The following is a 27,998-nucleotide window of genomic DNA, read 5'->3' as shown; positions in this document are numbered from 1 at the left end:
TTTTTCAAGCAAAGATGAACATTCTGTCATCATTTACACACCCACGAGTTGTTCCAAAACCGTATGCTGAACACAAAAGAAGATATTTTGAAGAATATATTTAAACAAACAGGTCCAGGGCCCCATTGACTTCCATTGGATTTTTTAAGTCAATGGGGCCCTGGGCCTCTTTGGTTACACATATTCTTCAAATGATCTTCTCTGTGTTCAGCAGAAGAAAGAAATTTGTTCAGGTTTGGAACAACTTGAGGGTGAGTAAATGATGACAGAATTTTTACTTTCGGGTGAACTATCACTTTAAGAGGGACAGACAGGAAAAATCAGCACCTTTTTTAGCAAAGTCCAGCAGAGCACACCAGCAGTCCTTTCACAGTTCACGGTGTCCCTCCAGGAAAGGGAGTTAAAACATATAGTCAGGAGGTTTAAATAAATATCCTGAAAAGGAGGGGAGAAAAAAATTACTCTGATCACCGAGCTCAGCTTCAGAAGCCAACTGATGGAGCTCACAAAGAAATGTTTAGTTACCTCACTATGGAGAAGGCACTTGCCCAATTCTGAGAGCTCATGAATCCCCTTTGAGGAATCCTTCAACACCATCCTCTTGTCTCCTGAACAGAAGATTTAAAAGAAAAAAAACACACACACACACACACACAAAAAAACAACAACCTTGCATTACAATAATCAGTAGGCTTTCAAACCAACTATTTAAGTCAGAGTTTCTAGTCTAATCACGGCGCAGATGGAGGGCAGAAGACCCAGACGGCCACGACGGAGCCACAGCGATGACCCCCCGAGATGGATGCAGGGATCCGGAGGGCTGAGGTGAAGCTGGAGTGACCGAGGGCGGAGACGGAGCCTGAGGGAGGGCGGAGCTAGCCGTAGCCGTAGGGGCAGAGGGCAATGGACAGCCCGCAGGTCCGTGGCGAAGGTGACGTGATGTCTGACTTGGGTGAAGCCGACGGTCTGAGTGAGCTCAGCGAAACCGAACACTCGATAGCCACTGCAGACGTCGAGGGAGGGAGGAGTGCAGGTGGAGGAGTCAGGTTTGAGTTAGAACGACACATAGTAACACCTTTAATGATACTAAATATATGATGCTTTTGACAGAGGGATTAGAGGAGGAGGACAAAGTAATTCCTTCTAGAGAATGTTAACGGTTTAAGAGTTTAAGGGGATGAACTCAATCGCTGCCCAACGGAGGTTACGGCCTACATGTAAGGGTTAGATTTTGACTGTTAATTATGGATGTAAGCTATTTGAGGCACTTAAATGCAAGGCCTTAGACAACTACCGAGCACCTTCTGTCACACTCTTGGTAGAACACATATAGAGGATATATTGCCCCTTTTATCTTTTTTGTCTCTCTCTTACATGTTTCAAGTTTTAAATCAGCAAATGCTGCAAGAAGCAACTTGTGAATAATGCTTCTTTCTGTAGTCAAGGTCAGTAGGCCTGGGAACAGTCTAAAGAGTCAAATGAAATGTTTCCAATTAAAGGTGCCATCAAATGGAAAATTTAATTTACCTTGGCATAGCTAAATAACAAGAGTTCAGTACATGGAAATGACATACAGTGAGTCTCAAACACCATTGTTTCCTCCTCCTTATGTAAATCTCATTTGTTTAAAAGACCGTCGAAGAACAGGCGAATCTCAACATAACACCGACTGTTACGTAACAGTCGGGATCATTAATATGTACGCCCCCAATATTTGCATATGCCAGCCCATGTTCAAGGCATTAGACAAGGGCAGCCAGTATTAACGTCTGGATCTGTGCACAGCTGAATCATCAGACTAGGTAAGCAAGCAAGAACAACAGCGAAAAATGGCAGATGGAGCGATAATAACTGACATGATCCATGATATCATGATATTTTTTGTGATATTTGTGAATTGTCTTTCTAAATGTTTTGTTAGCATGTTGCTAATGTACTGTTAAATGTGATTAAAGTTACCATCGTTTATTACTGTATTCACAGAGACAAGAGAGTCGTTGCTATTTTCATTTTTAAACACTTGCAGTCTGTATAATTCATAAACACAACTTCATTCTTTATAAATCTCTCCAACAGTGCAGCATTAGCCCGTTAGCCACAGAGCATAGCCTCAAACTCATTCAGAATCAAATGTAAACATCCAAATAAATACTATACTCACATGATCCAAAACATGCATGCAGTATGCATGACGAACATCTTGTAAAGATCCATTTTGAGGGTTATATTAGCTGTGTGAACTTTGTTTATGCACTGTATTATAGTCGAGAGCTCGGGGGGGCAGGGAGCGTGAGATTTAAAGGGGCCGCAGCCTGAATCGTTGCATAGTTAATGATGCCCCAAAATAGGCAGTTAAAAAAATTTATTAAAAAAAACAAAAAACATTGGGGTATTTTGAGCTGAAACTTCACAGACACATTCAGGGGACACCTTAGACTTATATTACATCTTGTGAAAAAACGTTCTAGGGCACCTTTAAAAAATATTGATTTACGTGGTTGGATGAAGATAAACTGGAAATTGTACATTAGGGTTATAACTTTTTTTTACAACTTCATGTTCCTGTACTTTAATTTGACAAACTTTTGCAGAAAAACAAAGAAATTAATTTTTATTTCAATATCCTTTTAGAAAAGGTCACCCCAAAATCAAAAAATCTTTTTTGGCATTTGGAACTTTATATTTAATTTGCATATTGCATGTATTATGATAAAAAAAAGAATTCACAAATGTTCAAATACTTGAACAAATACTTGTACAGTACTACAGTGTACTGTACATCACTGCTTATTGCTTAGAATAAATCGAAGTTGGAGTTTGTCCACTTTGATTGCACGTTCTGCAAACCGATTAGTTCTTTGTATTTCCACTATTTGCTCCTTTCTGCCTTTGATTTTTGCTCCAAGAAACTGGTACCGACCAATAATATGCATTTGGAGTGGCATTCTGCACTTTTCTTCACACATCCTCTTCTTTTATGTGATTTCTGAAATCTCACTAGATTATTGGTTCAGTTAGCCTTGTTTTTCAGTATGGTATTATCGTCACTTATTTTGAGTGACATTATATATTGCTACTGAAACAAATATCAAAAAGTATCAAGTTGAGTTGTTTGCTGATAAAGCTCCTTCTCTCTCTCTGTCCCTCACTCCTATATATATGTATACAAAGATTTGGATTCTTCTAGAAAGTTCCAGAAAGTTCTAAACACTTCAAGAAAGTTTCAGGAAATGCTACTTACTTATAAGCAGTACCATTTGTCATTGTTCCAATTTTTTAAACGGGGTGACCTTTTTATAAACTCGGATGAATTAGGGACTTTTTCACAGTTTTTAGGTAATTTAAGTAATTAAGTTAATTGATTTATGATACAGGAAATCTTTTTGAAAATCTTTTGAAAAATAGTCAAAAAGTTATAACCCTAGAGTACATATTTGCTAAAAGGAAGTAGGAGGCCAATCTGTTCATTAGCTTATCCAATCAACTTTGAAAGTCTTTGTTCAATGATAAATTAATATGTATGGTTTTACTGAATAAATACTCTGTTTTGCTTCAAGCTAATTTTGTAGCTCTTGAGATATGTTTTGGTTGTAAGAACTACCCTGGATCGCAATTTCAGGCAAATAAAGTTTAATTTTTATTATTGAGTGGCCTGACTCTAATTTTATTGTTGAATTTACACCACAAAATGTAATCATTAACTCACCATCTGCGTCCTCTTTGTTTGCAGATAGCTTTGGACATTTTCTTGTAATGCAAGTCACACCTGAAACACATTTACAAAGTTTTTTTTCTTCTTTTGTACAAAAAAGTGAAGCAAACTTGAAAGGCTTCACATGCATAAGGTAAACTCACTTAGAAGGTCAATAACCTCTCGCGTGACCACCTGCAAAAGCTGCTCCTCCACCATTTCCTGAAACACATGGTTCTCCTCATAGGCCTCATTGTCCTCCTGAGCACTAAAAACATGAATAACAACGTTTATGTAAGAACATACAGATATTCTATTTAAACTTACAACATTAGTATGTTGGCATTCTCACGCCAACATAATAATAGTTCCTTGTCAGTCGGTCACGTTCAACGTTACGTCGACGTCATCTATGTATTGAGATCTTACCTGAGAGCCCAATCACATTCGAGTGTAAACTAAATGAGCCAATGCACATTGGCGTGCACGATTTGCATCTCGCTCTCCACCCTGCTCAGTGGGTATAAATACGGAAGCAGTTGGAAGGCACATTTGTCTTTCACTTCGGAGCCAAGCGGATCATTGTTTCTGCTTCTACAGTCTCCTAAGAATGTCGACTTTAAAAAACAAGCACTCCTTAGGAACAAGCCTCTTTCCCGGTGTTGGTGTGATGGCACTTGCAACGGTGGTTGCAAGCTCACAAGTTCAAAAACTGCTGTTTTCACAGCACTGCAAGAGAGTTGGGTGTCTTCAAAAAGATCGCTGTTTATACAGCTGAAAGCCAGTTGTAGCATTTCCAACAAGTGTGAGCGCCCACTGCAGGCTGCAATAGTGCAGTTGTACCTCACCAACCTGCCAGCTGTGCCATGGCCACTTCCCTGCGTGCTTCAGCACTGAAAAAGCACAAATTTTCCTAAAAGAGCAACACTGATGTGATACTGCATCTTTTTCAAGATGTCATTCAACCCGTGCGTTTCTGGATGCAAGCGTTTCCTGGTGCCGGATGACATCATGATCGCTGTATCACGTGTTTAGGCATTAGGCACGCTGAGCCTGCGTTTGTGGATTGCTCATGTTCTTACTGTGGGAACATGACCATCTCAGTGTTACGGTCGAGACTCCAACACCTCTAAAGAGGTGGAGTACCCTTACCTGCGTCCATCTCCGCTCCTGCTCAGCCTAAGTAGCAGCCTCCATCTAGGCCACAGTGTGGAGCCGGGTGCAGGCAGACTGTCCAGGCCCCCGCCAAACCAACTGGCAAATGCAAGAGCAAGCGTCCCTAAAACGGGCGTGTTGTCCTGCACACTCAGACTCCACATCGGCCACTATGCCGTCCAGGTCGCATCTTTGTGCAAAGCACACTCATACCTCACTTTGAGTTGCTGTGCTGTCCGAGTTGGGTCCCTGTTTTCCACTTCGTTGCCCCACTACGGGTACATCTGTGGTCCCGCTGGTCCCAGTTGCATGGTTTATGAGGGCCTGCCTAACACTCCCCAGCCCCTCTCGCTGGCTTACCCGGACCATCAGACTCGGCTATGCGATTCAGTTTGCCCGGTGTCCCCTAAGTTCCGGGGCATCCAGTTTAGCTCTGTGCAGCCCAGCGATGCTCACATCTTATGGGCGGAGATCGGAGTTTTACTGGCAAAGGATGCCATCAAGCCTGATTCTCCCTTGACACAGGCCATTCTTATGCTTTGTGTTCAAGGGGCGGGCATATCAGTATAAAGTCCTACCCTTTGAGCTGGCCCTGTCACCTTGTGTTTTCACGAAGGTCGTGGAGGCGGCCCTTGTTCCTCTGAGAGAACGTGGCATTCGCATTCTCAACTATGCTAACAATTGGCTCACACTGGTTCAGTCACAAGATCAATTGTGTGAACACAGGCACATGGTGCTCAGTCACCTCAGCCAGTTGGGGAAGTTAAATTAGTTAAATGAAGTCTTAAAAGAATGCAAAGAGTAGTGAAAAAAATGAGATGTGTGTCAGATCCGTGTAATGTGTGGCAGGTCTTAAAGTGACAGCAGCCTAATAAACCTGCTGCTGTCTGTGATTAAGGATAATCAAAGAACAAAAGAAAAAGATAAAATCACACTGCTTTTGACTGAATAAATTTTGTAGCTTTAATAAGGATAAATCTATATTTAATTTATAATGTATGCAGTGAAGACTGCAAAGTGTTTTATAGCCTGATAATTTCTGTATATATCCTACCTGTTAGACCTACCTGAAAATCTTAAAGCACCAATTTTCCAAGGTTACATGGATAAAAAAAGAAAAAGAAAAAAAGTCAATTTCATAGAGTCATCAGTAGCAGTGACTTGAAGTACTGAATCTTCAGCTACAAAGTCACTAGCGGTATGAATGGGGCTTCAGTCAGGTCTTCTAGTGAACAAAAAAATCATGTCTGCCTGTCAGTACGTTACAACTGCAGCTTCACTCTTTCAATCTCAACCACATACACCTGAGGCAGTGGTATCACAAAAAGGTGTGGTAAGAAAGCAGTGTTAAAATGGCCAGAATTTTCACAAATATTTATAGTATTATCCAACACTAAAATATCTTACCACAGACTGGTCCTTTGGTTGATGATCTGCCACCGAAAGCTCAGTCTCTATTTTCAATGAAGTAAAGAATAAGAGATGGCATTAAGCAAACAATATCCTGTGCTGCAAGCAATATTGGTTGCTTCACTTCACCCAAAATTAGTGAATGACGTAAAACAACAGTGAAATGAAACGGCAATCTTCAAACTTCATAGTAGGGAGGTGCAATATTGTAAACAGAATATCATCTCAATATTTTATGGGATTTTGTTGTTGAATAAAATGATGGCATGTGTTCCCTGTCATTCATTGTGTGTTTGCATACCACTGCGCAGATGGTTCATGCAGACATCAGTTAACATAAGTTAGCATTTCCCAGATCACCTATTACACCTTTAAATGAGACATTTATTAGGTGTGATGTGAAATTTACCTGCTGTAGATAGGTAAATAATGGACCCAGCAAAGGACAGAGGAGGCTGTCATAGTACTCATGAGGACAGGACATCACCAGCTGCTTCATAAACAGACATGAAAGACGTTAAGGAAAACAACAAAAACACACTGTAACCTACAGCACTTCATTCATGAGTCAATGACTATGTTTACATGTGCACCAATAATGAGATGGTCTAATAATCAGAGTAAGGTCTTAATCAGGTCAAAGATCTTATTTCGCAGATGTTTACATGATACAAGCAAAACTCTTCACTCTAGTTTACATGCAATTTTCATTATTCTGATTTTTTGCTAATACAGTGGGTACGGAAAGTATTCAGATCCCCTTAAATTTTTCACTCTTTGTTATATTGTAGCCATTTGCTAAAATCATTTAAGTTCATTTTTTTCCTCATTAATGTACACACAGCACCCCATATTGACAGAAAAACACAGAATTGTTGACATTTTGCAGATTTATTAAAAAAGAAAAACTGAAATATCACATGGTCCTAAGTATTCAGACCCTTTGCTGTGACACTCATATATTTAACTCGGGTGCTGTCCATTTCTTCTGATCATCCTTGAGATGGTTCTACACCTTCATTTGAGTCCAGCTATGTTTGATTATACTGATTGGACTTGATTAGGAAAGCCACACACCTGTCTATATAAGACCTTACAGCTCACAGTGCATGTCAGAGCAAATGAGAATCATGAGGTCAAAGGAACTGCCTGAAGAGCTCAGAGACAGAATTGTGATAAGGCACAGATCTGGCCAAGGTTACAAAACTATTTCTGCTGCACTTAAGGTTTCTAAGAGCACAGTGGCCTCCATAATCCTTAAATGGAAGACATTTGGGATGACCAGAACCCTTCCTAGAGCTGGCCGTCCGGCCAAACTGAGCTATCGGGGGAGAAGAGCCTTGGTGAGAGAGGTAAAGAAGAACCCAAAGATCACTGTGGCTGAGCTCCAGAGATGCAGTCGGGCGATGGGAGAAAGTGGTAGAAAGTCAACCATCACTGCAGCCCTCCACCAGTCGGGGCTTTATGGCAGAGTGGCACGACGGAAGCCTCTCCTCAGTGCAAGACACATGAAAGCCCGCATTGAGTTTGCCAAGATGGTGAGAAATAAGATTCTCTGGTCTGATGAGACCAAGATAGAACTTTTTGGCCTTAATTCTAAGCGGTATGTGTGGAGAAAACCAGGCACTGCTCATCACCTGTCCAATACAGTCACAACAGTGAAGCATGGTGGTGGCAGCATCATGCTCTGGGGGTGTTTTTCAGCTGCAGGGACAGGACGACTGGTTGCAATCGAGGGAAAGATGAATGCGGCCAAGTACAGGGATATCCTGGACGAAAACCTTCTCCAGAGTGCTCAGGACCTCAGACTGGGCTGAAGATTTACCTTCCAACAAGACAATGACCCTAAGCACATAGCTAAAATAACAAAGGAGTGGCTTCACAACAACTTTGTGACTGTTCTTGAATGGCCCAGCCAGAGCCCTGACTTAAACCCAATTGAGCATCTCTGGAGAGACCTAAAAATGGCTGTCCATCAACGTTTACCATCCAACCTGACAGAACTGGAGAGGATCTGCAAGGAGGAATGGCAGAGGATCCCCAAATCCAGGTGTGAAAAACTTGTTACATCTTTCCCAAAAAGACTCATGGCTGTATTAGATCAAAAGGGTGCTTCTACTAAATACTGAGCAAAGGGTCTGAATACTTAGGACCATGTGATATTTCAGTTTTTCTTTTTTAATAAATCTGCAAAAATGTCAACAATTCTGTGTTTTTCTGTCAATATGGGGTGCTGTGTGTACATTAATGAGGGAAAAAAAAAGAACTTTAATGATTTTAGCAAATGGCTGCAGTATAACAGAGTGAAAAATTCAAGGGGGTCTGAATACTTTCCGTACCCACTGTAAGTATGGTTATACCACACTCAGATTGGCATACAGTATGCATTTAACCGGCCATTTTAATCTACTTGCATCAAATTCAAAATACATTTTATGGACATGCTATATATTATTTGGCACCATGATAAACATAGTAATGCCAGGTTTGCCTACTCTGCCATCGTGTTCTTCGCTCCATCTGGATGAATATGAAGCAGAGACTACGCAGCGAGTTGTGCTGACAGAGTTTAGCGATTTGGAGAAGAGAAAACCTCAGAATAATGTCACGGAGTTCATTCATGAAATTGTGTGAACAACACACAGCAACCAAGCAACAAGCGCACTTTGCACTTAATGAGATTAAGGTGTTTACATGCCTGTTTATAGTGATTAAAATCGGCGCATACCACATAGTTTAATGTGAATATGGTTACTACGATTATGAGCTTAATCGCATTAGTTTGATTAAAGTATTGCATTTACATAAAGTTTAATCGCAATATTGCCAAAATCCCATTATAATCACATTATGAGGGTGCATATAAATGCATTCAATGACCACAGGAATCCAGAACTAATTACACTATTGATGTCACTTACATAGTCCAAGGTGAGTATAAGTCTGATAATGACAGATGGGTAACACTTTATAACAAGGACACCTAAATACAGTAGTCAACATTTGAAGTGGATCAAAAAAGTTCATCAAAGTTGTCCTAAGAACTAAGCTGTCCTAAGGAGAAGGTTTTAGGACAATGTTGATGAAAGGTATTGATCCACTTCAAATGTTGACTACAGTAATCACCTACTAATGAATTGATACTTGCTTCAAAATGAATCAAGTATGAAAAAAGAGCTAACCTCAGCTATCTCTCACTAGCTCATGACTTATTTTTCACTTAGTATTCTGCCCAGTTAAGTCATGTTATGCATGCTATTAGGTGGCTTATCAAACAGTCAGAGAGCAGAGGAAGAGTACGGTCATGGTCTGTGAGTAACCGTCATAATTTATATAATATATATATATATATATATATATATATATATATATATATGTGTGTGTGTGTGTGTGTGTGCTGTATGGAAGTCTACATTTGTTATTCTATTGTTAAAAGGAAGAGAACCTTCTAAATGAACAACTATAGGCCGATTTCTAAAGTTTGCATTTTGTCTAAGGTTTTTGGATCTCTCATTAGTGAGCAATTGATTTCATATTTGAGTGAACATGACATCTTATCACATAATCAGTCAGGCTTTAGGAAATAACACAGCACGACTACAGCTGCTACCAGGGTTCTAAATTATATAATTGAGGCACTTGATAGAGGTCATTATTGTGTTTCACTCTTTACTGACTTGTCTAAGGCTTGACTCTTTCACATGTCATGGTACTTACACAATGTATGAATGAATCTGCAAATTAATTTATTAAAGAATTAATAAATGGGACGAAATAACTTGTGTACTCTATTGTTGTACGGTAGTGTTGTACTGTGACAATTTTTATGAATCTGCTTCCATCAACACATGCAGCCTTAGGGGCCGTTCACACAGAATGCGTTTTTCCATTCCAATGTGCTGCTTTACTTGTAAACACACACTAGATGGACATGTATGACCGTGGAGCTCGCATCGTGTCTTTTGCAGCGTCTCGCGCATGACAAGGCATTCTAAAAACGAGACCCTGCGTTTTCCCCCATTTCACTGCCTGCGTCTCGCATTTTTCTGCGTGAACAAGCCCTTATCCACATAAGCTTTTGCTTTAGTCCTAAACCTGAGTTCATAGGCAAAGCTCATGTAGTCATAGGCCTATTTGTTTAAAATAAATGAAGATTATTGTGGAATGGTCAGTTGAAATGCTTGGTTCAGCAGCAGCACAAACACAGATCTGAATGTTGTTCACTGTGATCATACAAGTTTTAATAGAAATAGAGCTGAATTGCTGTCAGTTAGGAATGAGATTATGTGGGTGTTATAACGATTAATTAAGTAGAAGTATTTTTAACTAATAGCAAAAAAAAACAAAAAAAAAAAAACATATATGATACAAAGGATATGGACTAGGGGACGGAGCCTGTGGTCTGGAACACTGTCTAGATGGATGAAGGCAGAACCAATGATCTGCTCTGCCAAGCCTTCTATTGCATAAAAGTCTTGGTGCAAGCAGGGACCAGCATTCCCAAGCACTTGGTAACTTTAAGAAAATGAGAAAAAGAGACAACAGTAAACAGGATTGGGGAAGTAGATTACAGCATTGGAGAAGAGTTATTTTTTTATTGTTATTGAAGAAGAAATATTCTATTAAACAACCAATAAAGAAAAATCAATCATTGAACTTGATTTGTTCCAACCAGTTTCTGTAGAGTGCGGTGAAGAATCCTCGTTCAACAATGTTTCTGTACACCGGAGAGTCGTAGGAATCTAAAACTGGTTGAGGAATTCCTGTAGGAAACAACAGGAGTCATTTCTTTAAGATAACCAAGGTTTGGTGTTTAAAAGACAATTAATATTCAGTGATATCATCAATTCAACTGCACTAGCGGATGACAACATAATTTGAATAATAATATTCAATAATAACTGCATAATGACACTTGTTTTGTGTAGAGCTGCTTATACCTGAATTGAACTTGTTTCATAGTTGATTAACTTTGCAACACTGACACTTTTAATGAACTGAACTGAATTAACACTGAACTGACTTGAGCTGAATAAATTACACTATTGTCTTCTGTTGGGCTGCTTTACAGATATATTGATTGAAATCTGCAACAGTAACTGTTATTTTCCTGTTTATTATTGGGAAGCTGCAATAAAAAGCGCAATATAAATTTGTATCAGGACAGGACAAATCAGAAACCTACCTAAAACAAAATTTTCCTCCATATCCATATCATCGTAGACTCTAGTAAAGGTCTTGCTAAGCCGGTTGACGTTCTCTGGCAAGAACAAGCTGTTTTGGGTCCCGGAAGGATGAAGAACATGACACTACTTCAAACACTGTTACACATATACACGAGCTAACCATGATTATCACATATCTAATGTTTTATTTTGTAAGTAAAATTTCTAGAAATGACCTGATGAGGACCAAAAGGTTGGGCAGCAGGGCCTGCAGGGGCTCTGCACAAGGGTTTCTGTAGACGGGGGTCCCATCAGAGTTAGTGCTGACCACAAATCCGCCTGCTTTTGCCTCCTCAGGATCAGCGGGCCAGCGAGCACACTTCACAACCCCAAGCATGGCGTACACACAAAAACTAATCTACCATAAGACACAAACCAATCAAAGCCACTCATATTCACTTCTATTAGACCAATGTTTCCAACCCTGTTTCTGGAGGCACACCAACACTACATATTTTTTAACTCCTCCTAATCAAACATCTGATTCAACTCATCAACTCGTTAGAAGAGTCTCCAAGACCTGAAATGAATGGCTGAGATTAAGCGTGCTTAAAGGGGGGGTATCACACACAGTTTCTGCCAATCTCATGTTAATCTTGAGTATCTGTAGAGTAGTATTACATCCTCAATATCTCCAAAAAGTCTTTAGTTTTATCATATTTATAAAAGATAGATATGCTAAACCAAGTCTTTCTGAAAAAAGCTGATCTCCTGGAGGCGTGCCTGCCGTCAGTACCATGGGTGGAGCTAAAGAGTCACGAGCATGCGCAGCTTCTGCATAGAGATCGTTTGCAAGCTGCGACATCATTATAAATACAAAGGGAACAAAAACATTTGTGATGTTTACATTTATGCATTTGCGCGCCGACTGCCAACAAAACACAGACATCTAAAGCAGCTTTACTCACCACCTGTGATCTGCAAATCCAGTGATGAACTGGGACTTGTTTACAAAGTATTCATCACCGCAATCCCAGGAACAAACAAACATACATGCACAACTCCGCGTTGCTGCCCCGGAAAAACAAACTTCATCTACTGTTCCCTTAACGCGGGGTTCTTTGGGAAGCTGAAAAAGGTAATCTTTCCCTCACAACCAAAAACACACTCCTTTGTTGACAGGAGCTGTGTCTCATTTCGGAGGCTGCGTCCTTCAGAGGTCGCATCTGAAGGCTGAATACGTCATCAAGGACCTCATTTTTAAGAAAAAAAACCGTAATAAAATTGACTGATATTCATTGTGAGGTGTAAAATACTGTCATTTGTTTCTTACGTTGCAATCTAACGGTTATTTTTCTTAAACGAGACTGCCTCAATGATGTATGTAGCCTTTAAAGGGTGCAGCCCCTGAATTGGGACACAGCCATTGTTGAAAAAACTTTCGGCTTCCGTATCCCGAAAGAAGCGCGTTAATGGGTGTGCTCTTGCTCTTGTTCTGGGTGATTTGTGTGCACGCTTATCAAGGAGAAGTACCTATACATGTATGACATGACATCATACAGGCCATACTCAAAAAAAAACTCTCCGAAACCGGAAGTAGTGTATTTGGCACAGAAATACTCCATCAAATGTCCAACTCATGTTTTGAAACTTTGGCCAGGTTTAGCATGAGAATGCAACTCTTTAACAGTGTAAATAAGTCAGAATGCATGAAATAGCACTACACCCCCCCTTTAAGATTAAGCGTGAAGTTATTCAATCAAATGCAGTGAGTGATTTTCTGTTTTTCTTTTGTTGTTCGATTCATATTAACAGCATACAGCAGTAGGTACTGTATATTACCCTGCTTTCACTTTAATACACAGATCTAACAAACACATGCGATTTTGCTGTTTACATTCACAGACATAACTAACTGTGTTTATGTGAACTTTGTGTGTTTTTGACATAACCTTGTGTGTATTTGACAGTTTAAGCAGAATAAGACGTGAAAGAGAACTTCGTTTAATACTCATGCGGTGCACAGTCTGACATCCAACTTTTCTGTGTGAGTGCTTTGGATGTGTGGACTCAGAAAACCATATATCAGAAGTTCAGACTGAATTTAAAATGCATGCAGATAATAAAAACAGTCACGATGATGAAGAACTGCAATGTAACGTGAGCGTGACCGAGATTAGAGATGATAATCAAAACCAAACAAATTTTTTTTAGTTTTTGGCAGAGACTAGTATTCCAAAGCAAGAGCTGTAAAGGCTCCACCCTCTTCTGGAAAGTGGGGTGGGGAGTAGCAGCTCATTTGCATTTAATGATACATGCACGAAAACAGCATGTTTTTCCTTCCACTGAAAAATGAACATGGTATAATAAATACCTATATAAATGATCTGTGGGGTATTTTGAGCTGAAACTTCACAGATACATTCTGGGTACACCTGAGACTTATACTTGGGGAACAGTATCACTTTTGCAGCTTAATGCAGTTTTAATAACTCATATTATTGTGCATGCCCTACAATTTAGCAACAGTAGACTGTATTTTATGACAATCACTGATCTAGCTGATTTGGAGATTAAGTTTGGGCTTTTAGGGAGGAACGAAAATGTACCGCTGTGAAGGAAATTGATGCACTAAAATATCACAGCCCTAGTTTCTTGCTGTAGGGTTGCTGTCATTGCAATGTTTCGGTAAAAAGGTTGCAAATTGATTGTCCTTTTCAAATACCAGGTAGAACTGTCAGACCAGTGAATGTAGTGAAGAAATTTTAGTTGTCTCGTAAATTGTCTAGCGTGTTGTGAGTCATCTTATTTGATCACCTTTATAGAGACCACCGATCAAACTATATAAAGCTGTTATCGGCTGATAACAATCAACGCCCGATCAATCAATAATAAACCCAAGAGCATGAACGAATTTGATGAAGAGCATGCCAAAATGGATGTGAGGCATGAACTGATGCTACTTGCAGCGTTTCGGCACAGTGCCACCTACTTCTTAAATCTGAAAAAAATCTTAAATCTGGTCTTTTTTGATTCAGTGCAGAACACAGTCGAATCATACACAATTTTCTCATATGAGCCATTTTGAATTTTGTCCTAAAATGCAGAATTTTATGAACAGATTAATGTATTTTTAAAGGTGTCAATTCAATTTATCTTGGCATAGTTAAATAACAAGAGTTCAGTACATGGAAATGACATACAATGAGTCTCAAACACCTCCGAAGAATAGGCGAATCTTAACAGAACACAGACTGTAACGTAACAGTCGGGATCTTTAATATGTACGCCCCCAATATTTGCATATGCCAGCTCATGTTCAAGCATTAGACAAGGGCAGCCAGTATTAACATCTGGATGTGCACAGCTGAATCATCAGACTAGGTAATCAAGCAAGGACAACAGCGAAAAATGGCAGATGGAGCAATAATAACTGACATGATCCATGATATCATGATATTTTTAGTGATATTTGTAAATTGTCTTTCTAAATGTTTCGTTAACATGTTGCTAATGTACTGTTAAATGTGATTAAAGTTACCATCGTTTCTTACTGTTTTCATGGAGACAAGAGCCATCGTTATTTTCATTATTAAACACTTGCAGTCTGTATAATGCATAAACACAACTTAATTCTTTATAAATCTCTCCAACAGTGTAGTATTAGCCGTTAGCCACGGAGCACAGCCTCAAACTCATTCAGAATCAAATGTAAACATCCAAATAAATACAATACTCACATAATCCGATGTATGCATGCAGTATGCATGACGAACACTTTGTAAATTCAATCCATTTTGAGGGTTATATTAGCTGTGTGAACTTTATGGTTTATGGTGTTTAAGGAGAGCGCGAGCTCCGTGGGCAGGGAGCGTGAGGAATTAAAGGGGCCGCAGCCTAAATCGGCTCATATTTAATGATGCCCCAAAATAGGCAGTTAAAAAAATTAATTAAAAAAAATCTATGGGGTATTTTGAGCTGAAACTTCATAGACACACTCAGGGGACACCTTAGACCTATATTACATCTTTTAAAAAGTTCTACGGCATCTTTAAAAAAATCTGCATGTGTCATCATGACCATGCCCTCAAAAAACTGACCTTCTGGTCAAAATTTATAAGGAAATTAAATAAAATGTTAATATCTTTTGATTAATTTAGCCTATTTTAACGATTCCTTGAGTCATACCAAATTTAGTAGAATTTGCTTTCGCACACCAAAAAAAAAAAAATAAATAAATAAAATTGTCTCAGATCAAACGGTAAACCATCAAGCTTGCATTTTGACAGGTTGCTGGCAAATAAACTAATGCGCTGACAGTTTCAGAGTAATGGCACTATGTTCATTTACACGCATACAGCTCACAGCATCTCATTCACAGTAAATGAACCAAGCTGCTCTGAGACACTAAAATACAGTGTATCATGAACTACACGTGTAAATGATGTGCTTGACTCTGAATCCGGTAGCACATACAGTTACTTAAAGTACACACATGAAATCAAAATTTACCTTATTTACTTTGTTAGTGCATATTACTAGTCTTGTGGTAAACAATTAATCTGTGCAAGTTAAAACACAGAAAAAATTTGTTTGTCGCAGTAATTTTAAACAAAATCTGAAAAGTTACTTCCGGTCTGGAATGCCGTTCCTTCTCTGATAACGTCAGTTTGACGGCTTGGGTTGAAAACGCGTAAACCACTCCTCTGCAACCGTTCGTGTGCTATGAGCGAGAGATGGAGAGGAGGAGCGCTAAAGTAAAACTCTGCCCTCTATTCAATATTCCGTTTCACTTGGAAATACGTCACAACACTGGAGAAAAGTCGTTTGCAACTTCCGGTTCACTGAGACTTTAATTAAATCACAGTCTGAACAATCTGATAATCACACTTAGCCATATAGTGATTTTATTTCAATGTATCGTGCAGCCCTAGGGCACACCTACCCGTGACCTGTTGATACCCATCTGGTCAGGGTCACTGATCTCCTGATCAGCACCAATATACGCCAAGAAGGTAGCGGGTTCCCATAACACGCTACACAACAGAAATAAAAGAAGGATCACACATCATTCATTAATTTCATCAGTTTAATAAACTCAATAAAGGCTAGTCTGGGCAACAACATCTATTCATACCTCCTCATCTCCTCTGACAGCCACTGTCTAGTAACAGGTGCCATGAGTTCCTCCAGGAAGGCTTTCTGCTTGTTATAATCTTTAAACTGATTGCTGATCAGTATCAGGGCTTCCATAAGAGAACTTTTCTCCATCGGTGTCAGCAGCTTCTCATTGGAGAACAAGCTCTTCACATGCGCATACATCATATCGAAGCACGGCTACAATGCATGAAAAAGAATCTATTATTGTTAGCATTTATATCAAAAGAGAATGCTAATATAACATCATTTCTTGTGGCTGACATCAATTTCTTTATCAAACTTGAAAATGATCAGTTTTGAAATAATTTTCCGGCATTAAAACAAACAAATTATAACTACAATTAAATAGCATGTTTTGCATTGTGGAGGACTCTATTTTTTGTACCTGCACGCTTTAACATACCAGAATAAAGTCTGAATAATCTCGACACATCCTAATGATGGAGGAACAGGCATGTCTTCTGATGTTCTTAAGAGGGTGCGTTTGAGGTTCCTGAACACATCCACTGAACGTCAACAAGAGTGTTTGATTAGAGAAAGATTTGCAGATATGATTACAAGTATGGGCACCTTACCTTGTGTTCATCATCCAATTCAAACGTGGTGGCAGTAAATATCTTAGAAGGGGGAAAAAAATTAAGGTCTTTAACGAATCTATGATGCAATAAGTAAAACGAATACAGGCTATTAATAAATAAAAAAAACAACAACAATAGGTAAAAAATATGTACTTGCATGACATAAGACTTTTTATCAATGCAACAGCAGAGAGAGGACAGAAAATTATGGGGAGAAGTAAGATCGTAGGGCTATTGTTACATGCATAATAGTTAGTTCCGATCCTCGAATCTGACTAAACAAAACTTTCTGCTAATATTTCACGAGTATAAGCAGAACTACTCTCTGCGCGTTCTAGATGGGCTGTCAGTCAGTGCAGTTACATTGTTGCGCCACAAGGTGGCGGCAAGGGACTGTCTTTGAGTCTTTAAACCATTCATTCAACTGCATGTTCAAAAACGCAGATTCATTTAAAGAGCAATGTAATGAAACAAGCTGTTGAAATCATTTTAACTTTGAGCGCCACTTTATAAGGCACAGCTGACCAGTAATGCGTCGATGCTAAGACAGAGATTTCACTATCCTTGGAGACAACGAATATATGTCTCGGCCTAAAGGACAGACGCAGGTAATCGCACGCGCTCAGTCGATCTCTCTCACATTCACTGTCTGTTTAGGCTTGTTTAGTGCAAATCTACAGAGCCTCTGTACAAATCACCATGGTACACATTATGCTATCATTATTAACTTATTTAATATTTAGTAAACATGCATGAAGTGTAAAACGAGAAGGACATAACCTTTCAAAAAATAGAAAACATGCAAATATCGCGGTAGCTGCGGTTTTTGCTGTCCTCTGCGGTTTGCTCATCAATAGCTCGGTATTATGATATTGCGGTTATCGCAACAGCCCTAAAGACTTTTTCTTTTGGAGCCATTCATCTTCGTGTACTATTTAACTACAGCCACTTGCTGCTTTCTATTTCCCTGATGGATCTGCCAGCTGTCCATCTACTCTGCTTGGAGCAAGGAGACTGTCCACTGGAAGACCACATCAGGGACTTTATTGATTTAACATGCCTGACTCATTACCAGTAATGCTTGCTCTGTGTCTTTTTTTACACCAGCCCGAGCGAGCAGTAGAAGGCACGCCTTCCAGTGAATGGTCCTAAAGAGGATTTTGTTGCGTATTTGGAGTGGGTGCTGGTGCACAATAACTCAGCGTTCACAATCTGTTAAGAGGAGTACGAAACCAGCACTACTTCCGACCCAGAGCGCAGCCAGCCACCAGTCACCAGCCACCAGCGTTGGAGCAGCAGCCAGAGCCCACCGCTGATTTGGAGGCCAAATCCGCCACAAACATTGAGCCAGAGCTAACACTACAGGCTGTTTTTGTCATGGAGTTTAAGCCCAACGCAGAATCAGTCAAGATGTGTGAGCCAGCAGCAATTTCCGTCATTGAGGGCATGTTGATGGAGTTCATGGAGATGGAGTGAAGCCTGGGCCACACTCCCGCCGCTGAGGTAAATTTGCCACTTTGGATTTTTTGAGGAATGTTTATAAGAGATCTTTCCCCAGAGTCTCCCATCTCCACTGTTTCTATCCAGCCTAAGATCTCCTTCGTCTCCTGTGTGCCCACTCAGAGCTCCTCTCCCACCTCTTCCTCAAAAGGTCTATAAGTTTTCCTGTCCTGCCTTCGCTTAGTTCTGTCAGCCCCTCAGCTCTTCCTCAGCTGGCTCCATCCTATGCTACTCATCCACTTTGGGTTATCCAGACCCCAGGTCGCTCTCAGTCAGAGGATCCCATCTCCGTCTCTAGCCATTGAACTCCGGGCTTCAGCTCAGGCCTCCGATCCAGCGGTTTCACCTTGGTGCAATGCTCCCTCAGCTCCATCATGGACTGCCATTCGTTAGGATCCGCCGGGCTCCCTCGTCCTTCTGACCTAACCTCATTCCATTATTGCCTTCTCCACCTCAGACTTCCAACTCAGCGGCTTTGCCTTGATCCTTCACCTCTCTAGCTTTTGCACCTCCTCCTTGCTTTTGGTTCAACCATTGTCCTTGCTCGCTCCTTCTCTGCCGTGGTCTGCCAAGCCCATGCCTATGCCTCAGTCACGCCTGCCTGTGGCTCCACCTTGGACCTTCGGTGTCACCCTGGCTCTTTGGCTGGTCAGATTCACCCTGGTTCCCTTCCTCACTATCTCTGCCTCAGTCAGTTGGCCCCCTAGTCCTGTCCGTGCACCCCAGGTCTACACCATGGCGCCTCCCTTCATCGGTTCAACCATGGATCTTTTTTTGCTGGTCTCTGGCTCTTCTCTTCCTGCTCCTAGTTCCTCCCTGGATCCTCCCACCATCCACTCCAACATGAACTGTTACATCTATTTTTTTATTTTGCCCGTCTCCAGCTACACATCCTCCTCCAGAGCCCCCTCCCTCCTTTGATGTACTCTTTTGCGGTGCAAGGGTGCACCTTCCAGGAGAGGGAGCTACTGTCAGGGTTATGCAGCTGTCTAGTTAACTTTTGAGTTTTGGTTTAGTCATCATTTTCTATTTGACAGTCTCTCCTTGCCTAATCAGTTGGCATAGGCAATGATTGAGTTACCCAGGTCTTGTGTGTAACTTTAATGATCTGTGTGTATTTAAGCCCTTAGTTTACCCAGTTCTATGTTCCATGTTGTCTATGTAATGTGGTTGTGTTTTCTCCTGAGCTTCCCCTGTGTTCATCTGTGGATTACTATTTTAAAAACTGTTTCCTTTTGAGCCATTCATCTTAATTCCAGATTATGAGCCATGTATACAGCGACAGCGTATACTCCGACAGTGAGATGAAATACAAACCCGCCTCCTCTTACTTGTTTCATTTGCTCCGGATGAATATTGTTGGTGTTACAGGGCTTTAATTGGGCTTGAATGTAAAAACTGTGGCCAGTGAAAATGCTGAGTGGCAAGTAACTTTAGAAAACCACTAATTATAAACCACAAAAAGGTTAATGTATAGCCCTGACCACAGGTATAAAAAAATTAATTTGACCCAAACAGTGAGACATTCTAAACCTACAATTTGTTCGACATCCCTAAATAAGGGGTTTGGTGTGTGCAAAACACTTTACTGTTTACTTTAGCTTTAGCACAAAAATTGCTTATACCTAAATGTGAAACTCTTTTCACCTTGTTAGCTTTTTCCATTTGCTTTTATTTCGGTATTTCAAATCTCTAAAGGTGCGTTCACATTAGCGAAACAACAACAAAAAAAAGCCCATTGTCAATAGCGTAGAGGTGTATGAATCATTCTCACACAGAAGCTCAAACCAAGAAGCCTCCTGTTGGTTAGTGTGGCGAATTTGCGTCACCAACTTAATCATGAGCAAAATATGTATTTGGAACTTTTTCGTTCTTAGGCAAAACTTCTAATCACACAGATTCCAATCAGAATGCAAAATTTTGCAGTGCAACAGTAAATATTCCCAGACCTTAGTGTTTTACAATTTTGAAACAGCAGATTATATCCTTCACCTTATAGAGTACTTGAGGCAGGAAGTGAGGTTGGTGTTTGACAAAGGGAAAGAGAGTGGATATGATGGTAAGAACACAGGACAGAATGAGAGGATCTCTTGTTTCATAGTTTACAACCATCTGCAGCAGCTCCATGCCCTCATCCATGGGAAGTTTCTACAGAAGTGAAAAAAGTTTCAATGACAAGGTCTGCTTTAAATCCCTCACTGCTGCACCATGACAGAAATTGGTTGGTCTTGCCTCTTTTTCGAGGATTTTGAAGAGCTGTCCAAATACACTTTCAGTGAAAAAAGTCATGGCATCCCACTGAACCGCTGAAGGCAACAAGGCAGAACAGAGACCCTTCTCTGTCTTAGCTTCAACAGATAACAATAAGACACAAATAAAGCCTTGTTCAAGAAACGTTCTAAGGTAAAACAAAAGTACCAGTGATTACCATCAGTCAATTATTGTCTGTGGTAACCAACATTAATTTGTATAATGGTGTTTCATTTGTGAACTTAAAGGGATAGTTCACCCAAAAATGAATATTTGATGTTTATCTGCTTACCCCCAGGGCATCCAAGATGTAGGTGACGAACAGTATTTATATAATTTTTTTACCTCTAAACACCACTATGTCCAACTGCCCTCCAAATCCGGTTAGTGAGGTCAGAAAATGTGTTCTGATGATGGAAGTGATCTCTTGCGCTTTGCTTTAATGAGTGCGAGACATCACTTTCATTGTCCGAGCGCGTTCAGATCTCACTAACCGGATGGGGAGGGCAGTTGGACATAGTGGTGTATTAGTGAGTAACAATACTCACATGTTGTATTCCCAGTATCTATAGGTGTGTTGATCTGATACTGCACCCACTCCCTTGCAATTTGAAAGGCCTCAAATGGGACAATTTTACAAGCCAGACGAACTGCTGACCCCTGCTGAGCCCTGAAAGCTGTTTAACAAATATTGTTAAGGGGTTAACCACATCAAATTCAATCACATCATATTCATCATACTCCTACCAGTCCATGTTCTCTCCTGTCCTCTGGACTAGGTACAAAATCAATAACAAGAACACTTAATCTCTCTCTCACACACATGCCATCAGTGGTGCTAATTTTTATTTATTGTTTTTTTTACATTTTTGTTTAATTATTATAAATTTTTTTACCGCTTAGCTAAAACATGGAAAATTAAGCACTTAAAGCATGCCATTATGTAGGTCTGGGCAATATGGCCATTTTTTTTTTTTTATATTTTCCTACATTTTTCCTATTTGAATTAAAAACAAATTTGTATTTAATTTAAAAAAATGTTATTTAACATTCTGCCCAATATTGTCCTACAAACAATGTTCATATTGATGGCTATGACAAAAAAAAAGAAAAGAAAAACACAGTGAAAGCAACCGTGTAAATTACATTAGTCCTATATTCTAACATTGTAACACTACAATCGAAAAACAAAATGTTTAGCAGAAGTTAAATTCACTGAACTAAAAATGAAAATAAATAAAAACAAAAGCTTAGACTAATTATTAGGCTATTTTTATTACCCTACAATAGTCACTTTACAGTTACTGCCATTATAAAAAGCACACTTAGTTGCAGGTTTGAAATTCTACATATGGCACATTTATGTTTGTCAACGACAATAAATTTTAGCAAAATATATATTTCAGTCAGAATTACTGCACTCCTATTGTGCTCCATCTGTTTGACGTGCATGCATGTGGCAGAAGTTTGCGCTTGCAGAAGGCTCATCCACTCCTGACAGCAAAATGGAAATATTTTCTCGACTTTCTAAAATTTACAGATGGAAAATGTGTCTTTTTAGTCTTTTAGTCTTTACAGTCAAATAGAGCTATGTTTGCATCATTGAATTGTTATTTTTCTGTTAATCGCTGTAAAGCTGCATTGAACAATCTGTATTGTATCAAGCGCTATAAAAATTAAGATGATTTGACTTGATTCTGCAACTTTTAGATCAAAATTATCAGATAATTGCAGGATTTAATAGTTTCTGCTCAGTTCAAGAATAAAACAATGTATTGTCAAAACACAAAATTTAAAATAAGCATTGTTGTCAGTAAAAGGGCTTCTGCGTTGTCATGTCATCAACTAAATAATAAGATATTTGCTGTTAATCAGCATGAATTACTCTGCATTGATTTTATTTTAAAATGGGTGCTTAACCTTTGTTGCGGAAATTTTAATTTTTCATATGCTTTTTACCTGTATTCTTGTGAAATATGATGCTTATGGAACATGGTATGATGTTGGCTTAAGTGGTAATGTTTAACATAGTGTTAACATAGATGTTAGAAATAGAAAGAGCAAGACATGGTATGGGGACATGCAAGATGTATGTTAAAAACATGTCTGTGCTAACAATGTGTGGAAAGTTACAGCCACTAAGAGATGTTCCTAATATGGTAAAAGGACAGAGGCTTCGGCCTTGGAGGTTAGAGATATAAAAGTGAGGGGAAGCTTTCGTTCTTGGTCTTACACTCTGCAGTTACTCGTGTTTCTGTATGACCTGTCTGACCTTTCTTGCAAGAAATAAAAGCTTTAAAGACAATTGGACGTGTTTGTCTCTTATGCAGTAGAGTCGGAGTTGATTTTTTTGCCACAACACCTTTAAAACTGATGTGATAACAGTTAGATTAACTTACTAACTTAGCAATAATAACTCACACTTAAAGAAGCAGTTGAAATCTTCATCACTATCAAAGTCCACTCTGGAGAATTCACAAACTGGACAATCATTCTTGGAGGGAAATCCAGTCTATAAAAGGCAAACAGAGCAATTAAGTATGAGTGAGTATGATAGCAATTAGTCAAAACTGCTCTGTGTCTGGGATACACAGCACTTACTTTCACAAGATTGATCTTTGCCACTCTTAAATATTTTATGGCCATTTGGCCAATTACAGGATCCCATGATATAATTTCATGTCGGAATAAGTTTCCCCAGGTAATTTGCGTGGACGACCTCAGAAACTGTTTTGAATAATATATAAATACATGATTAAATATGGAATGCAAGATTTAGTAACAATTCTTAAAGGCTGATCAATAACGCAGTTCAACCTGGCTGGGATGAGTAGTGAAGGCAAGAAGAGCTTCCATGTATTTATTCAGGTTAACAGGAACTCTAAAACACTGAAGAGAAACATGAAAATCATCTGCAAGGAAAAAAGGATAAATGATACACAACAGTGATGCTCATGCGATCATCTCACCACTAGAGAGCAGATTTGGCTACCCAGGGCACAGAGAACCTGACACAGCCTCTTCAAAAAAGTGTATCTTCTTTCCACAACGGCACCTGATGATCTGAGTTGGATGATGGACAGTTTTGGTTAAAACTAACAGAAGTGAACTCAGTTGCTATAAACTAAAATTGAGTTGGTTTCAAAACAAAAAGTGAAAACTCACTGTTTACACAGAGGTGCACCGTCTGCCGACCTACAATAAAATAAAATCCAAACAGCAGTTTGCAGTCATTCGAACAGTATCCAAGTCATTTAGAGCAGGTTCCTCAAATTTGTTCCTGGAGGACCACTGTCCTACAGAGTTTAGTTCCAACCCTAATCAAACACACCTGAACAAGCTAATCAAGGGCTGCGTCCGAAAACTGGAAAAAGCTGCCTTCGGAGGACACATTTCAAGGTAGGAAGACATCAAGGCACATCCGAATTCAATGTTAGCTTCCTGTTTCCTGAGATACCTTCATCTGATCGATTTTTGAAGGCAGCATAGATGTATCCTTACCTGCCTTTGAAATCCCACAATCCTCTGCTTTACATTCTGTGACTGTTGAGCTAGAAAATTAAAGATGGCATCCGAAAGTTGAGTTTGCTGGTCAGTTTGTGTAAATGTATGTTTTTGTGCAACATTTTACACTCTTCATGTCATTTCTAGCGAGACCTTACTACTGTAATAATTAAATATTTGTTTAGCTCTCACCAAAGCTTGTGCTATTTTGCTGTAGATCATTAAACTCTTATGTAAATACTCTTCTTTCTTTTTGGCTTTTTTATCATCGTCATCTGTCTTTTTCCGTTTACCCGTCTTTATTTTATGAGCAGGAGCCACTCGAGGAATTGGCAGTTTGGATTGTTTGTCCGCCATATGCAAAGCTGCGGCACACCTGTAATCTTGAATTTGAACGCCTGTACGCGCTGTGCATGAGAGGGGTGTGATCAGCGCGCACGCGAGCTTGATTGACACTGCTAAGACACTCCTCCTGGCTCTGATTGGTTGTTTCTTACCAGGAACGGTGTATTTCTGCAAATGGCAATAGGACCACTGGGAGGAGCCAGAGGAACTTGATTTTTTCACAGATTATCTGTCTCATATTCTACTGTCAGGACATAATGACAGGTTTAACAAATATGTAAAAAATACATTTTTACAAAAGTCACCTACTGCAGCTTTAAGTCACCAGTAAATTGTATGGCTCCTACAGTAAATGTTGTATTGTCTTATATATGTTTTATTTTACCAGTTGTGGAATCCAACCATTCATCCATACTCATATTGAGTATTTCCATTTTATGCAACTTTAAACATTTATTAATAGTAAATTAATAATTAATAAATTTAAGATCATCATGTTTGCAGTGAACAATATATTTCAGACCTAGTGGAGTAATAGTAATAATATCTAGGTCTGAATTGAAATATATGTATTGTATGTTTTAATGGATCACACTACAAACATAATGATCTTATAATACATGATGCATTGCTGTGTCCGTTATCACATAATTCACACTTTTGGACACTTTTGCTTTAACGGACATTAGACAACACTGCAAAATCAAGCTGTTGTATTCATATATTTATTGTTCAACATTCACAATTTTTCTGATGCATGTCCTTAATTTAATTTCATATGTTGGTAATTCAGTGTTTAAACTGACTGGGTTTCTAGAGAGCAAAGGCTTTGTGAAAAAAGTGGAAGACTTAAACACAAAGTGTGTAAAATAAACTGTTAAAAGGATTTGATGATCACCAGTGATAGTATTTTATTTTGTGTTGTCATCATTCAGGTTGGATTTCAGCTGTAATTGTTTTTTTTTAACAAACCAGCTGATATTGCCATAGAAACTAGTGGACTGACGCCAACATGGCAGAAACTCAGGGCTGCTGCTGGGTGCTGGTGTTGCAATGGAACTTTCTATTAAGTGTCACTTCTTGTTAGTGTATATTCTTTGGAGATACTAGAAAATTGCAGGTAGGTGAGTCTGATCAGGGTTTGAGCTAAACTCTGCAGGACAGTGGCCCTCCAAGGCCAAATTTGAGAAATCCTGATTTAGAATAAACTAAGACATTTACTTACTGTGCAGCAGACAGGATGTAATTCATGATGACTTCATCAAAGAGGATCAAAAATGGCTTCCTCTCCTCTAACTCTCCCTGTGGAAGTAAAGAATTTGTTTAATCAAAAACACTTCAATTGATCACTTAAACTTTTGACACTAAATAGCACTACAATTATCTTCACACAACATAGTGCTGCTAGTCAGGGCTTGACATTAACTTTTTTGCTCACCAGCCACTGTGGCTAGTGGCTTTCCAAAGTTACTAACAACTCCGCATTTTCTCTGGCCATATTGCTTTATGTTGATTATTAGGGACAACAAAATTGATTATTTGTCATATTTGAATAATGTTTTAGTAATTTTTGACAGTATGTTTTGAGTTTAATTTTTAATCTAGTGGCTGAAGGCGAATGGTGCAAACACAAACAGTCCATGTGGTGTGACATAACGTCCCTTCCCAGGAAGGCGCGTCCTCGCACTGTATAGAGAAGGTGAGGAGGATGAGGGTCTGACAAAACAGGAAAAAGGATACAGGAGGCGGCTCTGGATGTAGACGGCTAACCGAGAGGAGGCGCAACAGAAAAGTCCAGGGTGATGAAGGTCGTGAGAGCCAGGGAGGAGCCTTGAGCAAAGGCGTACTGGTGGAAACCCAGGCCACAGCCAGAAATGAGCTCCATGGTGGCTTCACCGGAGAGAGGAGCCATGGTGGTATGAGTCCTGACGCCACCATGGGTCAGAAGGGGTAGAGGGTCAGAGAGCAGCAGACGACCCGCAAGTCAGCAGTGAAGGCGTAGCGAGGTCTGACCCAAGTGGAGTTGACTGACTGAGGAAGCCCGGCGAGGCAGAGTGGCCAATAGTCCATGCTGGAATTGAGGGTGGGAGGAGCGCAGGCGCCATGGTGATGGGTCGAGGAGGAGCGAAGACCGCTGAGGCTGTAGGCGGTGTCACAAGCTCTTCTCGTCCAGGAGGAGATGGCTCCCAGCATGTCTGAAGTGAAACCACGCCACTGAGAAGAGGAGGGGACACAGAGGGATTGGTGGGAGATGGTGACAACTGGGTGGCAGGAATGGCTGAGGACGAAACTGGAGAATAATAAATAGTCCAATGAGACAAGTCAAATCTTCAATAGTGGTTAGGAGAGGTGGTGGGAGAGGAAGGCTGGGCGGGACTGATGGGTCAGATGAAGATTCTCCGAACAAGATGGTAAGTGATAATACTGAATTATTTTCTCCTAACTCACAGTCAATATTTAGTGCTGTTAGAGACTCATTCTCAGTGGATTCCTAAAACACTCCCTGTGCAGCAGATGGCACAGCCGGCAAGCACACCTGGTCAGACTCGCACAACTCAGGCTCCATGGTGATGTTCAGCTCACACGCCCTTGATGACGTTGGCTGACAGTTCATGGCACAGAAGGGCTCAACATCTGTGGTGGGCTCATGCTGCTCCACCCAGGCCGATGGGCTCTGGCTGGGCATTGGTTTGGGAGTCGGTCTGGTGACGTCATCCACAGTGAATGCAGATCCACAGTATACCAGCACCCACTCCACAAAGGTGGCAAAGCTCCCTCAAGGAGCCTCCCCGGACAACTGCTCGTGTGTAGATGTGTTCAGTCCAGCGAGCAGTAATGAGATGAGGAAGTAGGGGTTGAACGACTTCAGATTTTTTTAACATTTATGCGATTCGAGTCGACTAGTTGATGATGACATCATTAATGAACAAATAAGGGGCCGTTCACACAGAACACGTTTTTTTCATTCCAAATCGCTACTTTTCCATTGTTTTTCTATGTAAATACGAGTTAGACGGACATGCATATGACCGTTGCGCTAGCGTCTTGCGTCTTTTGCTGTGTCTCGTGCATGATGGCATTCTAAAAATGCAGCGCTCAAGTTCAAACCAGTTCAACTTTTAAAAAACGCATCTCAAGACCTTGCCTTTTTCCCCCATTCCACTGCTTGTGTGTCGTGTTTTTGAAAGCAAAAATGCGTTGTGATTTTTTCGCATCTGCGACTGAAAATTACTGCGTGTG

General features: G+C 40.0%; 1 protein-coding gene across 2 annotated transcripts in view; it reads right to left on the bottom strand.

Moving 5' to 3' along the window:
* The window catches only part of LOC125277465 (exportin-5-like), a 54,543-nt gene that overhangs the window by 7,349 nt on the left and 19,196 nt on the right, over positions 1 to 27,998 (bottom strand). Inside the window, exons 8-30 of one of the 2 annotated variants that reach the window (XM_048205855.1) lie at positions 25,984 to 26,060; positions 24,075 to 24,104; positions 23,879 to 23,972; positions 23,727 to 23,798; positions 23,511 to 23,636; positions 23,331 to 23,421; positions 21,458 to 21,586; positions 20,892 to 21,007; positions 20,652 to 20,807; positions 17,157 to 17,198; positions 16,985 to 17,074; positions 16,559 to 16,758; positions 16,367 to 16,457; positions 11,658 to 11,839; positions 11,442 to 11,530; positions 10,929 to 11,019; positions 10,635 to 10,771; positions 6,666 to 6,763; positions 6,254 to 6,300; positions 3,856 to 3,959; positions 3,707 to 3,766; positions 526 to 608; positions 328 to 435 (exon numbers count right to left, since the gene is read on the bottom strand). In XM_048205855.1, coding sequence (XP_048061812.1) covers positions 328 to 435; positions 526 to 608; positions 3,707 to 3,766; positions 3,856 to 3,959; positions 6,254 to 6,300; positions 6,666 to 6,763; positions 10,635 to 10,771; positions 10,929 to 11,019; positions 11,442 to 11,530; positions 11,658 to 11,839; positions 16,367 to 16,457; positions 16,559 to 16,758; positions 16,985 to 17,074; positions 17,157 to 17,198; positions 20,652 to 20,807; positions 20,892 to 21,007; positions 21,458 to 21,586; positions 23,331 to 23,421; positions 23,511 to 23,636; positions 23,727 to 23,798; positions 23,879 to 23,972; positions 24,075 to 24,104; positions 25,984 to 26,060 — 2,313 coding nt within the window. The remainder of the gene's footprint in view (positions 1 to 327; positions 436 to 525; positions 609 to 3,706; positions 3,767 to 3,855; positions 3,960 to 6,253; positions 6,301 to 6,665; positions 6,764 to 10,634; positions 10,772 to 10,928; positions 11,020 to 11,441; positions 11,531 to 11,657; positions 11,840 to 16,366; positions 16,458 to 16,558; positions 16,759 to 16,984; positions 17,075 to 17,156; positions 17,199 to 20,651; positions 20,808 to 20,891; positions 21,008 to 21,457; positions 21,587 to 23,330; positions 23,422 to 23,510; positions 23,637 to 23,726; positions 23,799 to 23,878; positions 23,973 to 24,074; positions 24,105 to 25,983; positions 26,061 to 27,998) is intronic. The other variant, XM_048205854.1, reaches the window with a different exon arrangement.

This window comes from Megalobrama amblycephala, linkage group LG10 (assembly GCF_018812025.1).
Source record: "Megalobrama amblycephala isolate DHTTF-2021 linkage group LG10, ASM1881202v1, whole genome shotgun sequence".
NCBI lineage: Eukaryota > Metazoa > Chordata > Actinopteri > Cypriniformes > Xenocyprididae > Megalobrama > Megalobrama amblycephala.
Note: the sequence above shows the minus strand (reverse complement) of the source record. Positions and strands in the feature narration are given on the sequence as shown.